At 37.7% G+C, this 19,430-nt stretch overlaps 4 protein-coding genes across 8 annotated transcripts; 1 reads left to right on the top strand and 3 right to left on the bottom strand.

Annotated features, from left to right (window-relative positions):
- Positions 1–47: 47 nt before the first annotated feature.
- Positions 48–3,084, bottom strand: LOC111075102 (muscle LIM protein Mlp84B). The gene is made up of 8 exons (XM_022368200.2): positions 3,076–3,084; positions 2,736–2,876; positions 2,457–2,616; positions 1,759–1,861; positions 1,584–1,680; positions 1,443–1,527; positions 725–1,336; positions 48–661 (listed from the first exon to the last, which is right to left on the bottom strand). Exons 2-8 carry the CDS (start codon positions 2,848–2,850, stop codon positions 391–393), a joined length of 1,443 nt encoding a protein of 480 aa, XP_022223892.2. The 5' UTR covers positions 2,851–2,876; positions 3,076–3,084; the 3' UTR covers positions 48–390.
- Positions 3,085–5,106: 2,022 nt separating this feature from the next.
- Positions 5,107–10,663, bottom strand: LOC111075109 (glycerol-3-phosphate acyltransferase 3-like). Of its 4 annotated transcripts, XM_022368216.2 has the most exons (7): positions 10,428–10,663; positions 9,724–9,924; positions 9,395–9,637; positions 7,799–8,035; positions 6,565–6,798; positions 5,694–5,950; positions 5,107–5,631 (listed from the first exon to the last, which is right to left on the bottom strand). In XM_022368216.2, exons 1-7 carry the CDS (start codon positions 10,560–10,562, stop codon positions 5,334–5,336), a joined length of 1,605 nt encoding a protein of 534 aa, XP_022223908.2. In that variant the 5' UTR covers positions 10,563–10,663; the 3' UTR covers positions 5,107–5,333. The 4 variants fall into 4 exon arrangements, with proteins under 4 accessions (XP_022223908.2, XP_022223906.2, XP_022223905.2 ...); XM_022368214.2 differs by lacking the exon at positions 7,799–8,035 and having other exon boundaries at positions 10,428–10,662; XM_022368213.2 differs by lacking the exon at positions 6,565–6,798 and having other exon boundaries at positions 10,428–10,661.
- Positions 10,664–11,349: 686 nt separating this feature from the next.
- LOC111075111 (transcriptional coactivator yorkie) lies at positions 11,350–13,876 on the top strand. Of its 2 annotated transcripts, XM_022368217.2 has the most exons (5): positions 11,350–12,243; positions 12,442–12,533; positions 13,109–13,264; positions 13,574–13,626; positions 13,693–13,876. In XM_022368217.2, the coding sequence occupies exons 1-5, from the start codon at positions 11,528–11,530 to the stop codon at positions 13,795–13,797; spliced, it is 1,122 nt and encodes a 373-aa protein (XP_022223909.2). In that variant the 5' UTR covers positions 11,350–11,527; the 3' UTR covers positions 13,798–13,876. The 2 variants fall into 2 exon arrangements, with proteins under 2 accessions (XP_022223909.2, XP_022223910.2); XM_022368218.2 differs by lacking the exon at positions 13,109–13,264 and having other exon boundaries at positions 11,351–12,243.
- A 578-nt stretch (positions 13,877–14,454) lies between these two features.
- On the bottom strand, positions 14,455–16,796 carry LOC111075112 (ras-related protein Rap-2c). The gene is made up of 4 exons (XM_022368220.2): positions 16,362–16,796; positions 15,238–15,375; positions 15,045–15,162; positions 14,455–14,668 (listed from the first exon to the last, which is right to left on the bottom strand). The coding sequence occupies exons 1-4, from the start codon at positions 16,494–16,496 to the stop codon at positions 14,511–14,513; spliced, it is 549 nt and encodes a 182-aa protein (XP_022223912.1). The 5' UTR covers positions 16,497–16,796; the 3' UTR covers positions 14,455–14,510.
- Positions 16,797–19,430: the final 2,634 nt, after the last annotated feature.

The following is a 19,430-nucleotide window of genomic DNA, read 5'->3' as shown; positions in this document are numbered from 1 at the left end:
AAATTGATGATGTTTTGTCGCATTTTCAGAATATATTTTTCGTTTATTTTCGACCGCCATTAATATACATATCATTTCTAGTTCGCTTCTAAGGATATACGTACTTAAGTTAAGAATGTATACAATCTGTAGTTGTTATATATAATCACCACCAACGACGCTTAGTTTAAAAAAATGTATGTATGGCTTTGGAGCTTTTATCCCATACATAAACTGAAAGGAAACTATTCGGAGAAATACAATACTACTCGCACAATTAATCGATTAAAATAAGTGAAACTATTTCACTGCCTCCTGCAAAGTGTCCATTTAAAGACTGAAAACCAGAATATCCATTTGGAGCTTGTTGGCATTCTTGGTTCAGTCTTGTAAACGCACTCTTTGGTTCGTTTAGGCCATGGTCAAAGTTCCTGCACCGATTCCATAGCCCACACCCTTAGGTCCATAGTTTTTGCCGTAGCAGGATCGACAGTATATGTTGCCATCGGGCCCATCGTTTAGGTTGGTCGAGTCCAGATACTTACGGCAGTCCGAGCAGTAGAAGCACAGCTTGTGCCATATGCTATTCTTGCTCTTCATCTGCTCGGCCGCGAACACTATATATCCGCATCGGGGACATCCGTCCTCCGACTGGCCACCGCAACGATTAAGCTGACCCCAACTGAAACAGAAACCACGATATGTTTACAATCCCCACAGTCCAGAGTGATGATGTGATCCATACCTGGTGGGTGTATATTCGTAGCTCGTGGAGACCAGAGCTGGCGTGTGACCGTATCCAACGCCCTTGGGGCCATAGAGTTTTGCGTAGCACAGTTTGCAGTAGATGTTATCGTCCGGACCGTCGCAGGCCAGCACTGAGTCCAAGGGTCGGTGGCACTTGGCACAACTAAAGCACGTTCGATGCCACATCTTTCCTTTGGACAACTGGAGCTCAGCGGCAAATACGGCCCCACCACAGCGCGGGCAGCCCTCGCCCTCGGGTGCCTTGATCGAAGTCGTGTCGGGACACACGAAGGGTCGCTGCGATACGTCGTCACTAACCCCATCGGTTTGAAGGAATCCATATCCACATGCAAAGCCATAGCCATGCGGCCCCCACTTCTTGCCATAGCACGTCTTGCAGTAGACGTCGTTGTCCGGACCATCGCACGCAATAATGGAGTCGAGGGTCTTTGTGCAGTCCCGACACTTGAAGCATTTTCTATGCCAAGGCCTGCCCTTCGACAGGACCTGCTCGGCGGCGAACACCACACCTCCGCATCTTGGACATCCCTCTCCCAATGGCGCCTGAATTTGATCCACGTTTATGGCAGCGGTTTTCGGAGCCAGTTCACTATACAATTACAAATGAGGTCAAACGCATGCCTAATGTTACTAAAGCAAAGCAATAAACCTTAATGGCTAAATAAAACTCGAACTTCATAGCGAATTAGTCATACCTTTGCCACTCGCAATCTTTAATGTCGGACATTAAGCCATTAAGCTGTCCATAGCCTCTGGTGCCGAACTTTGGGGCATAACATCCTGAAAAATTATACTTGTTGATACACTATTAACCCAAAACAGGCCAAAGACAGTACCTCGACAGTAGATATCTTTATCTGGGCCATCACAGTGAATAGTGGAGTCTAGTGTCTTGTTGCATTGTACGCACTTGAAGCATCGGCGATGGTAACCCTAGAATCGAAATGAAATTCCACCCAACCGATGTACTCAGAGGCATTAATCATCTACATCCAAACGTATGTTTATTACCTTTCCTCTGGCAAGCATTTGCTCGGCTGCAAAAACCGCCACACCACACCTGGGACAGCCTGACCCATCAGGCGCTTGTGGCGGAATTTTCGGTTGAACAAACCTATAATGAATCAGTGAGTGATTCAAATGCTTTCCTCAATTAAACGAGTCGAGTACGAGTACGAATACGAATACACAGACCACTGCACAATACAATACATAATTGGACATTCAACAGGGGAGAACATCAACGAAGACAGATAGATACATCCCTTAGCAACCGATTTGGGGCCCGGACCACCGCAAGGTCATTGGGAGAAACAATAATTACCAAAAAAAAAAATGAGGAAAATACGTATACCGTTTATTAGTTTTTTGTTACATTTTATTATTGAATTATGTTATTTTGATCATCAAATACATTGTGTATATGTGGACAAATACCAACAAAATTTTCAATTTATTACAAATTTCACTTCGATTCGAACTGTCCCTCGGAAGGCGGGGGATCCATTCCAATCACACACACACACAGAGAAATGTGCATAAAGGTGACAAGTTTAAAGACGAGAGGTACCCATGTGGGGGAATTTAGACGCAATAAAACAAATAAAAACATGTAACACATACAGGTTTTAATAGCAAGCAAAACTACACATTTAATTCAGGGAATTTTACACTTTTCATACAAAAACATATTTTATTTTAGTCCTTACTCTCTGTTGAGGTGAGCGCCAGTGTCCGTGGACAGGCAGCCGGCACCACCACCGAAACCATAACCCTTAGGTCCGTATTTTCGTCCATGGCAGTTTTTGCAGAACAGTTCCTTCTCATGCTCGGTGCAGTTTGTGGAGTCCAGAGCCTTGTTGCACATGCCTTTTTGTGATTAAACAGAAAGGGGAAAGCGAAACGTTATGGCATGTTGCTCCAGATATCCGTTGGATCGATCGTTCGATCGATTCAGGTTGATGTTTATGGAATCTCCCGATACTTACTGCACTTGAAGCATGTTTTGTGGAACTTGTAGCCACCAGCCACGCGCTCCTCAGCGGCATACACCGACTTTCCGCATGCTGGGCACTTGGGAGTTTCCACGGGAACGAAAGGCATTTTGATGTGTGTATGTGTGTATATGTCTGCGGGGGAGGGGACAGAAACTTCGGTTAAATGCAATTTGATTTTGGATGACAGCGTTTCAGTAAAGTAATATCCCGCGAGTAGAGAAAACAAAAAACTTTTGCATATACATATGTATATGTAACTGCGCTAGCATACGATATACATATATGTATATATATATATATATATATATAAGTATATAGATGTGATGTATACCTTCGGAGGTACTCTTGTGAAGTAGTTCCTATTCGTCGGAAATGCCGCGGACTAGACTGGAAAGATTCTGTACACAGGTAGTCTATATTTGTGGATGCACACGGCACAACTAAGAAAATACAGTTTGCGTAATAAAAACAGCACTTTCTGAATATATCATTATTTATCATGCAATACATGTTCATGGTAGTATGTATGTATGTACATAAAAGCATACATACATACTTATGTGTACATCGCTTTCGGCTGAGTAAAGCTACTCCAATTCTGGGCGGTTGCAATAATTTTAGTAAGTAACATTAGTTGCCAGAATTCGGAAACAATGGGATTTTCCATTGTGTATGTCCGCTGTACTGTGCAAGTATTTCCATATATTGATCCATAAGATTCTAAATATGTATGTACATACATATGTATATATAAAATGCATATGCAAATTGTATCTAAAAGTGTGGGTCCGTACGTGTATCAAAGTAATTCTGCACAACGGACAATTTATTAGCTGTCTGCACGCACACTAACCCATTCTATATATGTACAATCATCTATATATTTAGGCTATAAATACATACATACATACATATATACATGCATACATACGTATGTAGGATATGTATCAAAGTACATTCATGGCCTTATTTTAGGCGTCTCTAAAAATATATTCATAACTGCTCAACCCAGTTCCATAAATAAATACCTTACGCATACATTTGTTCATATTGAAATATTGAAATATGTATGTAAATCTGTATGTTTGTTGTTTGTACATTGTATGTATTTACATATACATACATATGTATGTATGCATCTTTTTGGGGCTTTTCATTTCCTAAATTCATACGAGCATTCGTTTATGGTAATTGGGGGGAGGCGAAAAGCTACAATAAAAACAAAACACAGATTCATCTGTTCATCTGCCTTTATAGATGGACACTGTATGCTACGTATGTATGTACATATATATAGTTTTGAGAGAGTAGTGTGTATGTACAAATATGTATATCGAATAAAATTAGATATGTACAATGCAGACCGATGCGAACGGGGTCAAAAGGCCATGTTTAAATCCGTTTGTAATAAAAAAAAAGTTCATACATACATATGTACAAACTTACATATATGTGCACATGTATTCCACTGCTCCGCGATCTATCAATTCCATTTGATCGAATATACACACTCACAGACATATATATGGATATTGTGTGCAAATAATCCAGTTTGTAAATACATGTACATATGTATGTCAGTTTATCAAATATGTAGCCCCCAAGCTTTTGACTGCCATCTAAATGTACATATGTATGTGTACATGTTTTTATGGAAAATAACAATGATCTCTTTTGCAGATTCGAAGCCATTAAAATATTAATAATCTTGATACCCTTCGAAATTCAGTAATTCATCAAATGTATGCATGATGTGGGTGGGGGGTGCCCACATACCTACATATACAATATTAAATCTATAAATAAGTATGTATTTATTAATTGTAAAACGCTCAATTGCGATTGGCAATGAGCCTAACAATTTATGAAGGCCAGATCTACGATCCGATCTACGGGTATGTATGACTCGTGAGGTAAAAACAACAACAACAAGCACTGATTGTGCTCGGAACTGAAAAAGTACACTACACACGCATCTGAAAGCATTTTCAATTTGCTTCCGCCCAAAAAAAACGGTGCTTAGATCGATGGTGTGCTGTGCTCATAAAATATTGGGAATTCATGTCGAAATATGAGTACTCCTTTTACAATTAAAGCGCCCAATTAAACCATCTATCAATTGGTGCAATATTTAAGCAATTCAAGCGGTCGTTGACCTGGTAGCATCTTTTTGACCAGCCTGGGCCTCACCTTCAAAATAGACTTCGAGTCGCGAGTCGCTGTCTGTGACAAAAGCACGACGACCCCACCTGGCTTAGCACCTTAACATAACAAAGAAATCAGTGAATGTCATAGCTCGGCTCGGATCAAGGTAACACACTCCATATTCGTATTAAGATAAGATAAACATTGGTTTGCTGGGTTACCAGTATATCAAATATAATTTAATCAGTTAATATACTCGTTCGAATAGCTATTTACATTTGACTTCATCTTTTATTTAAACCATGCAATAATTAATCGTAATTTATACATATTACAAATTAGAAAAAAAATTATTTATGTACATACGTATTATGTATGTATACATATGTATATGTATGTAAATTACAGTCACTGTAGAAGTATGTATTTTCATTAAAATTATTATCATTCCGCCTTCAACCGATTCGCAAATTCAACCTGCTGAATTTCCTTCCACTCTTTTTTTGGTTTCATCCTCTTCAATTGTCCGTCCCAGACCAGATCAATTAGGCCTCCTTGCTTAGCAATCACACCCTTGACACGGTTCGCGAAATCAATCGCCGACTCTCCGTCCTGTCTGTACATTGGCGGGAGGTACCAGACATCGCAGACAATGGCCCATGATGTCATCATCATGTAGAGATACTGCATCATCGAATACTTTGCGCTGTTCCAGAATGCATCGCCAAATCGTGGATCGTACCTAAGGAGAAGAGAGGACGAATCAGAATTGTATGTTTCGAACAGAACTTCTACTATACGCACTTTATGGCCACCGGGTATATGACTCCGCCGACTTCAAAGCTTCCCTTTTTAAATTGCATTACGGACGTGTTGTTGATGCATGTGCCCTCGGGGAATATAAGAATTGGTGGATTGTTTGGGTCCGAAACATGCTGCTTTAGCCTCTCGGCGACCAAGTGGCGATCCTTTGCCTCGCCTCTCTCAAACCAAATGTGGGGCGATGCTCTGGCCAGAGCTCTTTGCAGGACGCCAAGAAAACCACCATGACGTTGGCCAATCTGAAATTTATATTCGGATAACTCTTTAATGTGCCTGCAAATGAAAGACGACTGTTTCAACGAACAGACAACATGCCAAAGTACAAATACAACCAAACATTAAAACATTTAAACAAGAATCAAGCACCATAACCCAAGGAAGTATTAGTAAATTATTACCTACATGTGTGCGAGGCGAGGAATGACAATTTTAATTGGGAATTGAATATGTAACCTTAATTTGAATGGTATGAATGCCCTCGAAATGGGCAAAACCATTATAAAAGCTACATCCAAGAAAAAAGAAAAGACTTAGAGCTCTCACTCGGAAGCTCGCTTTTAAAGGCTGCAGTTTAAAGTAGTCCCATTACTTTGTCTCTCCAACCGCATTCCAACCAAAAAAAAAGGCATTTCAAGAAAGAATATTAATTAGTATATACAACAAAAGAAGGGAGAAGAAATAAAGGCTCTTTGCTAGATGCATCTAATCTACCATTCCACTACGAGGTTTTACTTATGTAATTTACAGAAAACTTGAGAACTTAAAAGGATTGTTGTGTAAATTATAAACGAAAAGAAATTCACAAGTGTTTCCATACAAGGGTTAGTATCTTTTAGGTCTAAAATTGCCTTACCAGGGAATAGGTCGAGTCACACATCAGCACCAGCACATCGATGGGGCTGGTATGATTTGCGACGCATATGCCAGACAATGGGCGATTCTCCTCATTATGGTATGTTATAACCGCAGAAATAGCACTGGACAAGACACCAAAGCATGTCCCCAGTACTAGATTCACGATAGCGCGCTTGGTTTGCCCGTCCTTCAGATAGCCCACAGCGGCCGTACACACTGTAAGCCATACTACCTAAGATGGCATAAAATATTGAAGTAACATTATGGTAATATTTCGAGAGCAGCATTGCATTCAATTAAATAGTGTGTTGCGGGGGAAAGTCTGCTGCAACTTTGCTGAAATACCTTAAAAGGGAACGAAACTCCTATAAAGTGGAAAAAAAACGCATTGGAAGCAAGAGTAGAACATTCCCAGGGTACCATAGACCCATGGACCAGCGATGTTCCCAACAACAGTCAGTACTAGTATCAACCCAAGAAAATATCTCAATAGATCAGTGCGGAAACTGACCAAATGTAGACGGCAGAGAAACAGCACCACTTTAGGAGTACTCAACGTAAAATAATTAACTAAAATTTTAGTAATAAATTAAATATATTCACTCTTCTTACCTGACTCTTAACTTTGCTAAGAAATAAACGGTGTGGCAATCAAAATGTAAATAAAGCTTAAAAGAACAGAATGCACAACTACGCAAAGACAATGACAAAAGCCAAGATACGAATACAGAAACATAGAATAATACACATAAAACTGAACTTATTTTAATTAAATTCATGCATGAATTCTCGTCTCGAATCGTTTTTCGTCGCTTTTCCCAGGCGCATATTAGTTAGGTCTTAACTAGTCACCAGGTATAATTAATGATGAAATTATCGTTAGATAAGAGGCCCGTGGGGGTTATCAAAACGTACATATACTGGTACATTCCAGGCCTGTATTACTACCGCTTAATGAATATATATATGAGAGAGATACATATGTATGAGAGAGAGCTACGTTCTGCAAATCCATATATACGAGTAGAACTCGTATCCCAGGGAGAGACGGAAGGTCAGTTTGTCTGCTAAGAATGGGATTGAGATTGAGAATTGAGATTGAGTGCTTGTTACAAAAGATATGAATGTACCATTGAAGAGATGGACGAGAGTTCGGGGTCACATGCATGAATTATACAATTAAAATCAATCCATTTTTATATGTAGCAGTAAATAAAAAACTTCTTTCTCACCAAAGAAAAGGTACGGTCTGTCGATAATATTGCCACGTCCAATGGAGAGGTATGATTTGCTACACAAAACCCGGATCTGGTGGGCCTGTATTGTTTATTATGAAACTTAATAAGGGATGACAGAGAACTTGCTATAAGACGGAACGTAATCTTAAACGATAAGTCCGCTAAGAGGAGCCGCAAAAATCGATTGGGTATTAAAGCCACAATAGAGTTTGTTAAAACTGCAAATAAAACCTAGGAATCAAATATTTGTATTAGAGAAATGTTAAATAATAAATACAGGCACATAACACAAATAAACAAAATAGCAATATCAAACAAAATATCTTAAAATCAACATCTAAAGTATTGAAAATCGGCAAAAGGGATTACAATATTCTTTTACTCGTACTTTACGCAAGAAAGTTGAGAAAAACAAAGCCATTAATTATGCTACAAATAAATTCTTGGCACAAATAATAAGATCTTTATACAAAGTCAAACTAAATAAACATACAAATTTTCAAGAGACATACGAAGTGGTTGAGCGCAAAAACATTTCATTACAAGAATAAAATTTGGGAATTTTATTCTACTCAATTATAATACTTATACTCATAAAACGTTAGTTCTTGCACGACGCAGTTTTGTTTTCAAGAACTCCAGAAAGACCAAAGAGGTATAACGCATGGTAAAGGACTACCCACAGCGGTAGTCAGGCTTTTTGAACAACAGAAAATAGTTATAAGCGAAACTCGAGTCGGGAATCAATTTGCGCGTCATGCACACGCCATGTTTATTGTTTCTTCCATTCTTGGGAATTTTTTTTTCGTAGCATTCGCTTGTGATTGTTTAAGTCGAACATAAACTTGCCACATCATGCACACTGTTTTTATGTATGCTCTTTTTCCAATTTGCTGGCATTCTCTTTTACAGCATTTGCTTGTGCGTCTCGAGCCGCCGAATGCACACCCAATGTATGCACATACTTATGTTGTTTTTTCTATGCTAGGGGATTCTATTTTACAGCGTGTCGGGCATCAATGTGCCATCATGTGGGAGCAAAGAGAGCAGTTAAAAGCAATCACGAGGCTACAGCCAGAGCCCACATTCCAACGATGTCACATTCGAAAAGGGTTCAACGTAAGCAATTCAATATTCGGATTTCACAAAAATAAAGCTTTTAATGTCATCCCTGAAGCCCAAAGAACTTTTAGCTCAATTCAAGGGATCTAAGGTCTATAGCCAAATGAAAATCCATTCCACATAAGTCATCATTTTTCCAGGTTTACCAATCATAAATGGATCAAACTATTCTCATATAGGTTTCCAAAAGACGGATGCCTAAATTAACAACTATGTATACGTGTAAAACATTGGAACCAGAGTAATCTGTTTTACCTGGCGGAAGGGTGCATTGCACAAGGTAAGGCATACTTAAATGGTAACTGTTTTAACTGGTCGCTTTGCGTCTATTCCCTTGCATAAGAGTAGTTATACCACCACTTGATGTTTGCCAATCAAATTTTCGAATATCCTATAGGGCAAGGGAATCCCAACAACTTTTCAAGTAGTTGTTGTATAGCAAACAGAAGGATAACAATTTATACTTACACCAACAAAGCAAACTAGTACACGCAATGGCATCAAAAATACATATCGGATTAAAAATCCAACCATCCAAATGAGCGTTATCTTCCAGGATATGAATTCGTGGTGCCTGTTGGTGCGTGTGAGCATGTTCCAGCTCTTCAGCTCCTCCGCCTCGAAACGGGACGTTACATCATCTTCAATTATGGACTCCACTCCCGACTTCAGATAGTCCAGACATTTTTCAAAATCAAAGACAATTTCTTCCTGAAGTAATACAAGAATTAAGATAAATATATGTCGTCCAGGCGATGGTTATCGTTATCATAGACTAGATGGATGACCTTCCGTACCTTTTTTGAGGACACTGGCTTCTCTGGAGCAGGCTCTTGCGGTTGTGGAAGCAGCACGGCATCTCTGGTAATTAATGTTGTTCCATTTGTACTTTCCTTGGAATCGGCATTATCGACGAACTCCTCTGAATGCTTATCGTCAGTCTTAAAATTATTTTGTTGATGTTCTTTGGATGCTGTCTCTATGCTTACGCGACCATACTGAAAGTATAATAATAAAAAAAAACAAAACAATACATTAGTAATACATGTGTCTGGGCACAGTTTCGAATTGAAAAATGTTAAGAGTTATGAAAGCACAAGGAAACAGGTTGATAATAATAGTTCTTCCGACTGGCTGACCGACCGATCATAAAGATAAGCCCGTAGCAACTCTTATATGAGCATGTGGGTCGGTGGGTAGGCTGAAGGAAAAAGCTGTCCAGTTTCATAATTAGTCTGAACACAGCCGGAACGCTTTGAAATTGCAATAAAATAACACCCTTTAGCATAGGTATGTTTGCATGTACGGGTACGTTCCGTTCGGCTGTGCGTATCAATCAATGTATGCATGTACTTTAGGCTGCTGACTATATTTATGGACTTTGGAATAGCTAACTATCAGTTGGCCATGACAGGCCAATCAACTGAAGGTTCGACAACGAAATTAATGTCTGTTAAATATGTCGATGGGTGGGTGGCTGTCACAGACACAGCAAATTTACCTCAAATATCCTTAAAAGAAGATTCACATATGCCCTCCGGACGCCGATGGATTTGTTGATTGCTGATATGAATATCAGAAATGATATGAATCCAGCAAAAGGTATCCACAATATGTTAAGTATTTCGAAGATCATTTTACATTTGCTTGATTTTACATTAATTTATTAGAAGAGACTTAAAATATTAAGAAATGTCTGAACCCTTGTCTGTCTTTATATACAATCAGTTTCGATATCGATTGTGCGGCAATCGAGTGTTTACAATCACAGAATACCGATACTTTCTGACACTTTTTTTTCTGTTCACTGTGATGCGACTAATTTTATATATTTATAGCAATATGACACTGGACTTAGCCAATTTTGGAGCCTAGAGAGGGATAACATGAGAGACAAAATGCAACATTATTGTTCGTAGACATGTCTAATGGCTCTCAGTCGAACAACTGACTGATACAAAATTATGTTTTACTAGTTTAATCAGGTGTGCGTGGCGGAAAACTTAAATAATTTCTGCCGCTGCGCCTTGCACTGGACTAAAAAAGCAATTTAACACATATATATATTTCTCTCTACCTCTATCTGTCTTAGCAAAGCCTACACCATGTCAAGACAAATTGTTCGTTGAAAGTATAATTTTGCAGCTCCACTGCTAAACTACCCCACGACCCACAAGCGGATATTCCATATTTACGTTAATAACTACTGATGCCTTTGCAGCACAACCATATTAATATAGTAGACCGGAAAAGACATATTTTTCATAAATATTTTAATGTTCATTTTAACTAGACTTAATTTTCACATATGCGGTCACATTGCTGTGTGGTATCGATACATAAAATGAAGTAATCGAATAATAGTGTTGACAAAGCGTGCTGGATGGTGTTCCCGAAGTGTGTTTGTTTTATGTTGGCAGTTCCATTGAATTATTATTATTACTATTATTTATTGCAACGAAGTTTTTTGAACAATTTACATTTACATTTGCCTATAATGACGGAGTGATACATGTATTATATGGATAAACATATATATGCGCATACATGATTGAAAATAATTTTAATTAGTTACATTTGTATACAATAAGTGTTCTTTTTATGTTAACGACAATGTCTACAAGCAATACAAACAACATAATCGAGAAAGAAATCGACGATGAGGATATGCTCTCGCCCATTAAGTCGTCCAACAATCTGGTTGTGCGCGTAAATCAAGATACAGATGATAATTTGCAGGCCTTATTCGATAGCGTGTTGAATCCCGGAGATGCAAAACGCCCCTTACAGCTCCCCTTTCGCATGCGGAAGCTTCCCAATTCCTTTTTCACGCCCCCAGCCCCCTCGCACTCGCGAGCAAACAGTGCGGACTCCACATACGATGCAGGCTCCCAAACCAATATTAACAAAACTGCGCAGCCCGTGGACGTGCAGCAGCCAGCCATCTCACAGATCCAGCCATCACAACAAAGCCGCCTGGCGATACATCACTTTCGCGCTCGCAGCAGCCCAGCCTCATTGCAGCAGAACTACAACGTGCGCTCCAGGAGCGAGGCCAATCCGGGAACCAGCAGCCAAGGTCCTTCGTATCCCGAGAACAGTGCCGAGTTTCCGAACAGTGCTGCCAACAATATTGAGCTAGATGGCATGAATACCTGCATGGGGGGCCAGGACATGCCCATGTCCACGCAAACAGTGCATAAAAAGCAGCGTTCTTACGATGTGGTAAGCCCCATCCAGTTGCAAAGCCAACTGGGAGCATTGCCACCAGGTTGGGAGCAGGCAAAAACTAATGATGGCCAGATTTATTACTTGAAGTAAGTAATCACATATACATACATATGTACGTATGTGTTGAATGTATGTATCTAAGAGACTTTGTATCACGGGATACATATCCAAACATACATATGTAGTTGTATCTGTTTTATAATTGAAAGGGCCCGTTCTTGATTTAATTGTAAACGTTTTAAGCGCATAAGCATATAATTCATAAAAATCTGATTTACTTTCAGTCATACAACAAAATCGACGCAATGGGAAGATCCAAGAATTCAATATCGCCAACAGCAGCAACGACTAATGGCTGAAAGAATCAAGCAAAGCGGTAGGTCTTTAATAAGTACTTGAATCGGGGCTAGAAATGTGTACTGATGCTTCCGTTTAATTCCGAACCGTTTGATCTCACTAACCCTCACTAAAGAAGGAAAGGGCAGTTGGCAGCTTAGTAAAAAACCGAAAATGATTCAACCTTCGAAACAGTTTAGATACTATGTATATGGGAACTTTCTGTTAGTAACCCTGATCATTCATGTATACAACTTTCCATGAAGATTTCCATAAGAAATCTTTATCTACACAATCCTCTGAATCCTAGAAAAAATTCTGCAGTGGATTCTAAGTGAGCGTTAGCAGAGAGATTTGGTAGAGTCACTTGAAAGATTTGCGAGATGCGATGCGGTTCTCGAAAGAGAAGTCCCAATCTTAGATCTTAGAGCGGGTGTTCTTTGGTGTATCCGCCCCATTTTTACATTTTCCGAATCGAATTATATTTTCCCCAATTAACACGCGTACTTATTTCTTTTAAAAAGACGCCAGGCCAATTCCAATTCCAAATCGAATTCCGCTTTTGTTTTGCTTTTAATTTATTTTGGTTTGTAATACATTGTTTTTGTTTAATAGATGTTTTGCAAACTACAAAACAAACTACCACATCGACTATTGCTAACAGCTTGGGTCCACTGCCGGATGGTTGGGAACAGGCAGTTACTGAGTCCGGAGATATATATTTTATAAATCACATTGATCGAACGACTTCATGGATTGATCCCAGAATGCGTAAGTCTTGTTCCACCATAACCACACTAGCGTAAACCATAGGGAATTGAATATGCTCGTCCAAGTCCAAGTGCAAGTGATCTGTTTCGCTATCAGTTATCTATCTCAAGATAACAATTGATATCGTGGATCTTCTGTGTGGGGTTTTTGTGGGCTCTCAAGGCTCTTTTGTGCGGATTTTTGAGACAGTTTGGAAGTGAATTAAAGCTGATTAGGTTGAATAAACAATACAATACATACATACATATGGATTCGAACAAACGTTTATATTAATACCTGTTTCCCCCCCATCTGTTTTTCTCTTTCCAGAATCTGGACTTACTGGGCTTGACTGCCCAGATAACTTAGTGTCATCCCTACAGGTACGTAACTGATCTATCAGAGAGTTCTTGGCACTATAGTATGTATATTTTCTGTGTATTTTTCAGATTGAAGATAATATATGCACTAATTTGTTCAACGACGCACAGACCATTGTGAATCCGCCGTCTTCCCACAAACCAGACGATTTGGAATGGTATAAAATAAACTAATTCACATGTATACAAACTGTATTAGACCTAAAAGTTTTATATTTTGTATTATTCTAAATTAAATATTTTTCAAATTTTATAGTATTTATTTCTATACACATTATTGAAGTTTCTATGTGTGTGTGAGTGCTTGTGGTGTGTGTTCATTAAAAATAAACGTATAAAACTATAAGCTCTGCTATGCTCCATACCCCAATGATTGCAGAACATGTTTGCCAGATGCATCAGTTGGAAGTTTAAAAACATTACTAAGCCATTTACAATGGCTGGCGGTGGCACGTCTTCGGATTGTCGATCGCACAGATTTGATTATGGTTGAGTTGACCATAGGCGTGGTCAGCAGTAGATGACTCATTTCGAAGAATGCATAGCCCACCTCTCTTTTGAGACACAACTTGTAGCACAATAAATTGTGTGATGTGGGAGCTAGCACCATGTAATCGATCCGTAATGCTGTCTAAAATGTTCTATATGCAGGATCTGGCAGGCCATCAAGATTAATGATGAGTTAAAATTCAGTTGGGCGTCGAGGAAGCCTATCTATTGGAGCTGAAAAACTTGTTCATACAATGAACAGTCACAGTTGCAGTTCCTCTTCAGTTTCCTCAGCCTTTTTTCAATAATTGTTAAAACAACGCACAACATGTTCGTTATCTATTAAATATTAGTACTTTTATTTTTAACTATAATAATCTTATAATCTTACAAAATTTCTATAAAAGCGTACAACAACAGTAATTCTTTTTTTGCCGATTCTCTTGCGTCGAATTCATTTCGCGAACAATGGTTGCGAATACTTCATTAACGTTTATCCGATCCTTTGCTGATGCTTCGATAAATGGGCAGTCCCACAGCTGTGCCAAGGCATTACCTAAAAAATAAGTTCAATTCAATTAAATTAGGAATCGTTGAATGGACGGAGAGGCTGCTAATGCACACAACTATGAGACTATTTATTCAAGAAGGGAGTTTTGCAAAGAAAAAGGAAAAGGGATGGATGAGAGTGAGCATGGATAATTGAATATTGATTGGAATATTTCTTCGATGTTCCAGGAGTAGGAGTCTGCTGCATCTTTTTGTTCTGTCTCAACGTGCAATTCGTTTATGGAACTTATGTACGTCTATACGTACATATTCTTAGAGGCCATTTTTTGACGCTCATCGGATTATCAAGTTATCAATTTAGATGACTAGGTCTGGGGAATAAGCAGGGGCTCTTAATGATTTAGTTCAATTTGTAAGCTTACCTTCAGCGGTGGATACCTCTCTTTGGCAATCTAAATCAAATTTATTCGCGACTAGTAGGATGGGTGCTGGCTGACTTCCCTTTACACGAGTGATCACATTTTTCATACTAGAAATATCCTGTGGGGCAAGCAACAAAGGAAGAGATAAGTATGAGAAACACTCTACTTAAAGCTGATATAAAGCTATAAATACCTGAAATGTTTGATGGTTCGTAAGTGAATACATTACAATAAAGCCATGTCCATTCTTGATATAGAGATCTCTCATGGAGGCGAATTGCTCTGTTCCTGCTGTGTCCAATATTTCCAAAACACAAGGCGAGCTATCTACCTGTAAGTAATAGTAATATATGCATATAATTAAACTGATGTAACTTTATTTATTAATTACTATCATAGCGCACTAGACTCGTTTTCAATATAAATTTCAATAAATTAAAATTGCGCAGATGCAATGACAAAGTACACACAAAAATGCTTTAAACGCCTTCAAAGGTGGTTTTGGCTGGGAATAGTACGTGCCAATCTAGTAGTACGGGTTCGGTCTTGTAATTTTATGGGATATGTTCTATATCGTCATTGAATACAACGGGGTTCTTCCACCTATTAAGGGTTATTTTTACGCCCACCCTGTCTGTGGAAAACGTCTCCTCCCTACACCCTCCTGCCAAAGGAAAAGTTAAGACAATATGTATGAAATATGTACTTTGTATGTACTGTGTACGTGCGTCTAGTATTTCTTTTCCTAGCATCCGGACAATATTTTAAGAGGAATGACATGCTGGCGAAATCTTAGGCGCATAAATAAATACATAAATATAAATGTCTTATGGATAATATATTGTGAATCGACGACATAAATTGATGTTGAAATCGGCTTTTAAACCCTGTCCTCTCGTTTCAACACCCACGCCTACGAGTATGCATAAATGTGCACATATGCATGTAAATACATATGTACATACACACCCGTGGGCACGGTGGGCACATGAATTACATAGTATGTATGTACGGTGTTTACATACATATGTCTGCATATATACCTATATTTGAACATTTAAAGGAACATATAAATATACATATATGCATATATTCTCGCATTAAGACATACAAACATACGTATACATATTTATATATGTATGTACATACATATATATTTGAGCAGACGTACATATATATATGCATGCCTTTTGTGATTACGCATATGTATGTATGTACAGTACATATCATGAGCGTGTGGGAGTGTGTGTGTGTGTGTGTTTCATCTACAAATTGATTATGTCTGCTGCTTTGATATCCATATGAACATTTACGTACCTCTATTTCCTTGCGATAGAAGTCCTCAATTGTAGGATCATACTTTTCAATGAAGCATCCCGAAACAAATTGAACGGTAAGGGCCGATTTACCCACTCCGCCAGATCCGAGCACAACAACTTTGAATTCGCGCATATTTAATCGAGTTTTTGTTTATTAGATGCGAATAATATGGATGAAATGTATGTTCTGTTTATACTGTGCACTATTTATGTATATGCTATTTAAGTTAAAAACAGTTTACAAAGCAAGATACTTCTGGTGGATTGGCATTGCGTGTTAATGCATTTACTGCATGAATACGTTGTCGAATTGTCGTTCACTGTTTCATAATCCTTACAATGGATTGTATTTTATATTTATCAAACACATATTATATTATAAAATATAATGAAATGATAATTGATAAATGATGACACTGACACTTATTGAAAATGGAACGATGCATATGTATGGAGGAAATGAAATAATGGTTTTAGAACAAAATTTCTTAGGGCAGTAGCAAACGATGGTGTGCCCAGATTTGCGCATGCCCACGATGGTCATAACTTTGCTTGGTTGGTTTTACTTGAAATTAAATAAAAATGTGTTTGAAAATATTTTTACACAAATTGTATACGAATAGATTCTATCCAATAAAATTAAAGATATTATATACCATAAATTTGTAGAAAATAATGTGTGTGTCTAGTATATTTGGGCCAAAAATGTTGGTTTGAACGCCTATTTCATTTCATTTTGTGTCATTTTGTAGAACAAGATATATGGAATATCGTTGCATTTTTTATTTAAAACATTTTTTTCATGAAGAGCTGTTTAGTATGATCTATATTTTTAATGCATTATTTAATACTTGTTTTTCATAATAGATATGTCATTTGAACGAGGAAACATAAAATCTTATAAAAGCGTCGAAGGGAAACCCAGCTGCAAGAGTAGTGTTTACCGTTGATCACACTGTGCCGCTTGCAAAAAATTTAATTATTTTTGTAATTATAATTTTTCAACTAGTTCCCATCTTTTATTTGAAGCCTACCAGGGTTAAACTGCTCAGGCAGCCTAGTTTTACTTATATAATTAATTCCGTAGAAGAAATACATTTCTTATAAGGGCAAGCTGAAAAATATTCGTTGCAGGATTAGCGGCTTTTATTGTGTCAACGAAGCATGGTTTTATCTCCATATTGAATAATAATTTATAATCATGCAGGCTCCAGTTTTCACATTCGCAAAAAATTTCAGATTTACTTTTGAAAACCTTAAGTTAGGCGGAATCGCCTAACGTAAAACGCAAAAAATTTTCGTTTTCAAAACAGTAACATGTTCCTCGCCTAAATAAAAAGTAATCTGCATTTTATACAACAAAAATAATCTTAATTACAAACCCGACAAAATGAATACATTATTGATGCATTGCCATGAATTAAACACTATTATTAGTCTAATAGAGCTTTTGCCCCCTTTATGTATATTTTTTTTACACCAACCTCAAAATTGGTCTGTGCAACAACAAATATTAAATTCATCAGTACAGCTGTGGCACACTGATTTGGTTATCGATTAATCTCTTTTAAACATAACAGAGTCCTTTTATATGAGCTGCCACTAGCGCGTGGGTATAACAGCAGAAATTTTTGAGCTAAGCAAACTACACTTTTGGTGAATCTCGGAGCGCCTTACAATGAAAAGTATGACCTTTGGCTGAAAACGTAAAACGCAAAAGTAAGTGAAATGCCTCAATATATAAATTTCATGTAATCGGCCTTCATTCAGTCATGTACTCAGACTTCGCTGTCGAAAATGTCATTCGCTATATTTGTTTATATTTATATAAAGCTTTATTTTGCTAGCGGCAGGGTGGGACCAGTTTTACAGTGCTCAGTCAGCTGTTTTTTGTTTACTAATGAATTACTAATTAATATATTGTGGTGTGGAATTGGTGGCTTTTGCTGTGTCACATAGGAAGACGATTAACTGAGTTAACGCAGGATATATTTGGGGTTCAAAATGTTCTTTATCTCAATATATTTAAATAACATTAATTAATTAAATATTCCTTTAATTCGGCCTTCATTTGACTACCTTAACTATGTTGATTCAACCTATCTCTACTTTAGTCAGCTAAAATGTTCGATAGAGAACATTAGGGATGACTTCAAATAACTTATTTCCACATGGATTGCTTTATTGCGTTTTGCCTAAGAAGCATATTTTTGTACACTTAATATATGTATATATAAGTAACACTATCAAGCAAGGCTTTTTACTTACACAAAAAATTTTCAAAACGGAAAGTATGTTGCTCCCGCACGGCAACATATTTCTCGCCTTAAATAAAAGTAAACTGCTTTTTAAACAACAAACCGAATCTTAATATCAAATGGAAAACAATAGATGACTTATTGATGCCTTGCCAAGAATTTGACGCCATTACCAGTGCAATTGCCCTTTTTATAAATAATTTTTAACTAACCTCAAAATGTTTCTGTAAAATTTTGTCTGTGCAACAACACATAGTTAACACGTCCGAAAAGCTATCACAGGCCGGTTTGGATATCGATAAATCAGTGCTACACATAACAGAGGCCTTTAAATATGAGCTGGCACTAACGCATGGGTATAACAGAACTAAATTTTGTGCTTAACTGTACAGGAGTAAATAAATCTGACTTTTGCTGATTCCAGAGCGCCTGAAAACGATAAGTATAACTTTATCTGAAAAGCAAAACGCAAAGTGAAAGTGAAAACTGGAGCCTGCCTGTTTGTGTTAATTTGGCGAAATAAGTAGAGATATCTATAAAATCCATAAAACAAATATTTACTTGAAGATAATCGTAAAATTAAGTAAGAAATTTTCGTGCACGCTTTGGCCATAAGTAGTACATATATAGGAGGAAAACATGCATGGGTTTCTTGATGTGCGATAGTTCTTTATATTTTATATTTTTTATATATTTTATATTTATATTACGTCTACAAAAATACAGCTGAAAATAGTAAATAAATAACTGCCCTTTATTTGGCGAAAAATTAAACTTGTCAATTTACTAGGACTATATTAAATAGAAAA

The sequence above is a fragment of the Drosophila obscura genome, unplaced genomic scaffold, assembly GCF_018151105.1.
Source record: "Drosophila obscura isolate BZ-5 IFL unplaced genomic scaffold, ASM1815110v1 contig_151, whole genome shotgun sequence".
NCBI lineage: Eukaryota > Metazoa > Arthropoda > Insecta > Diptera > Drosophilidae > Drosophila > Drosophila obscura.
The sequence above is the reverse complement of the archived record's forward strand: the minus strand, read 5'-3'. Positions and strand labels throughout refer to the sequence as shown.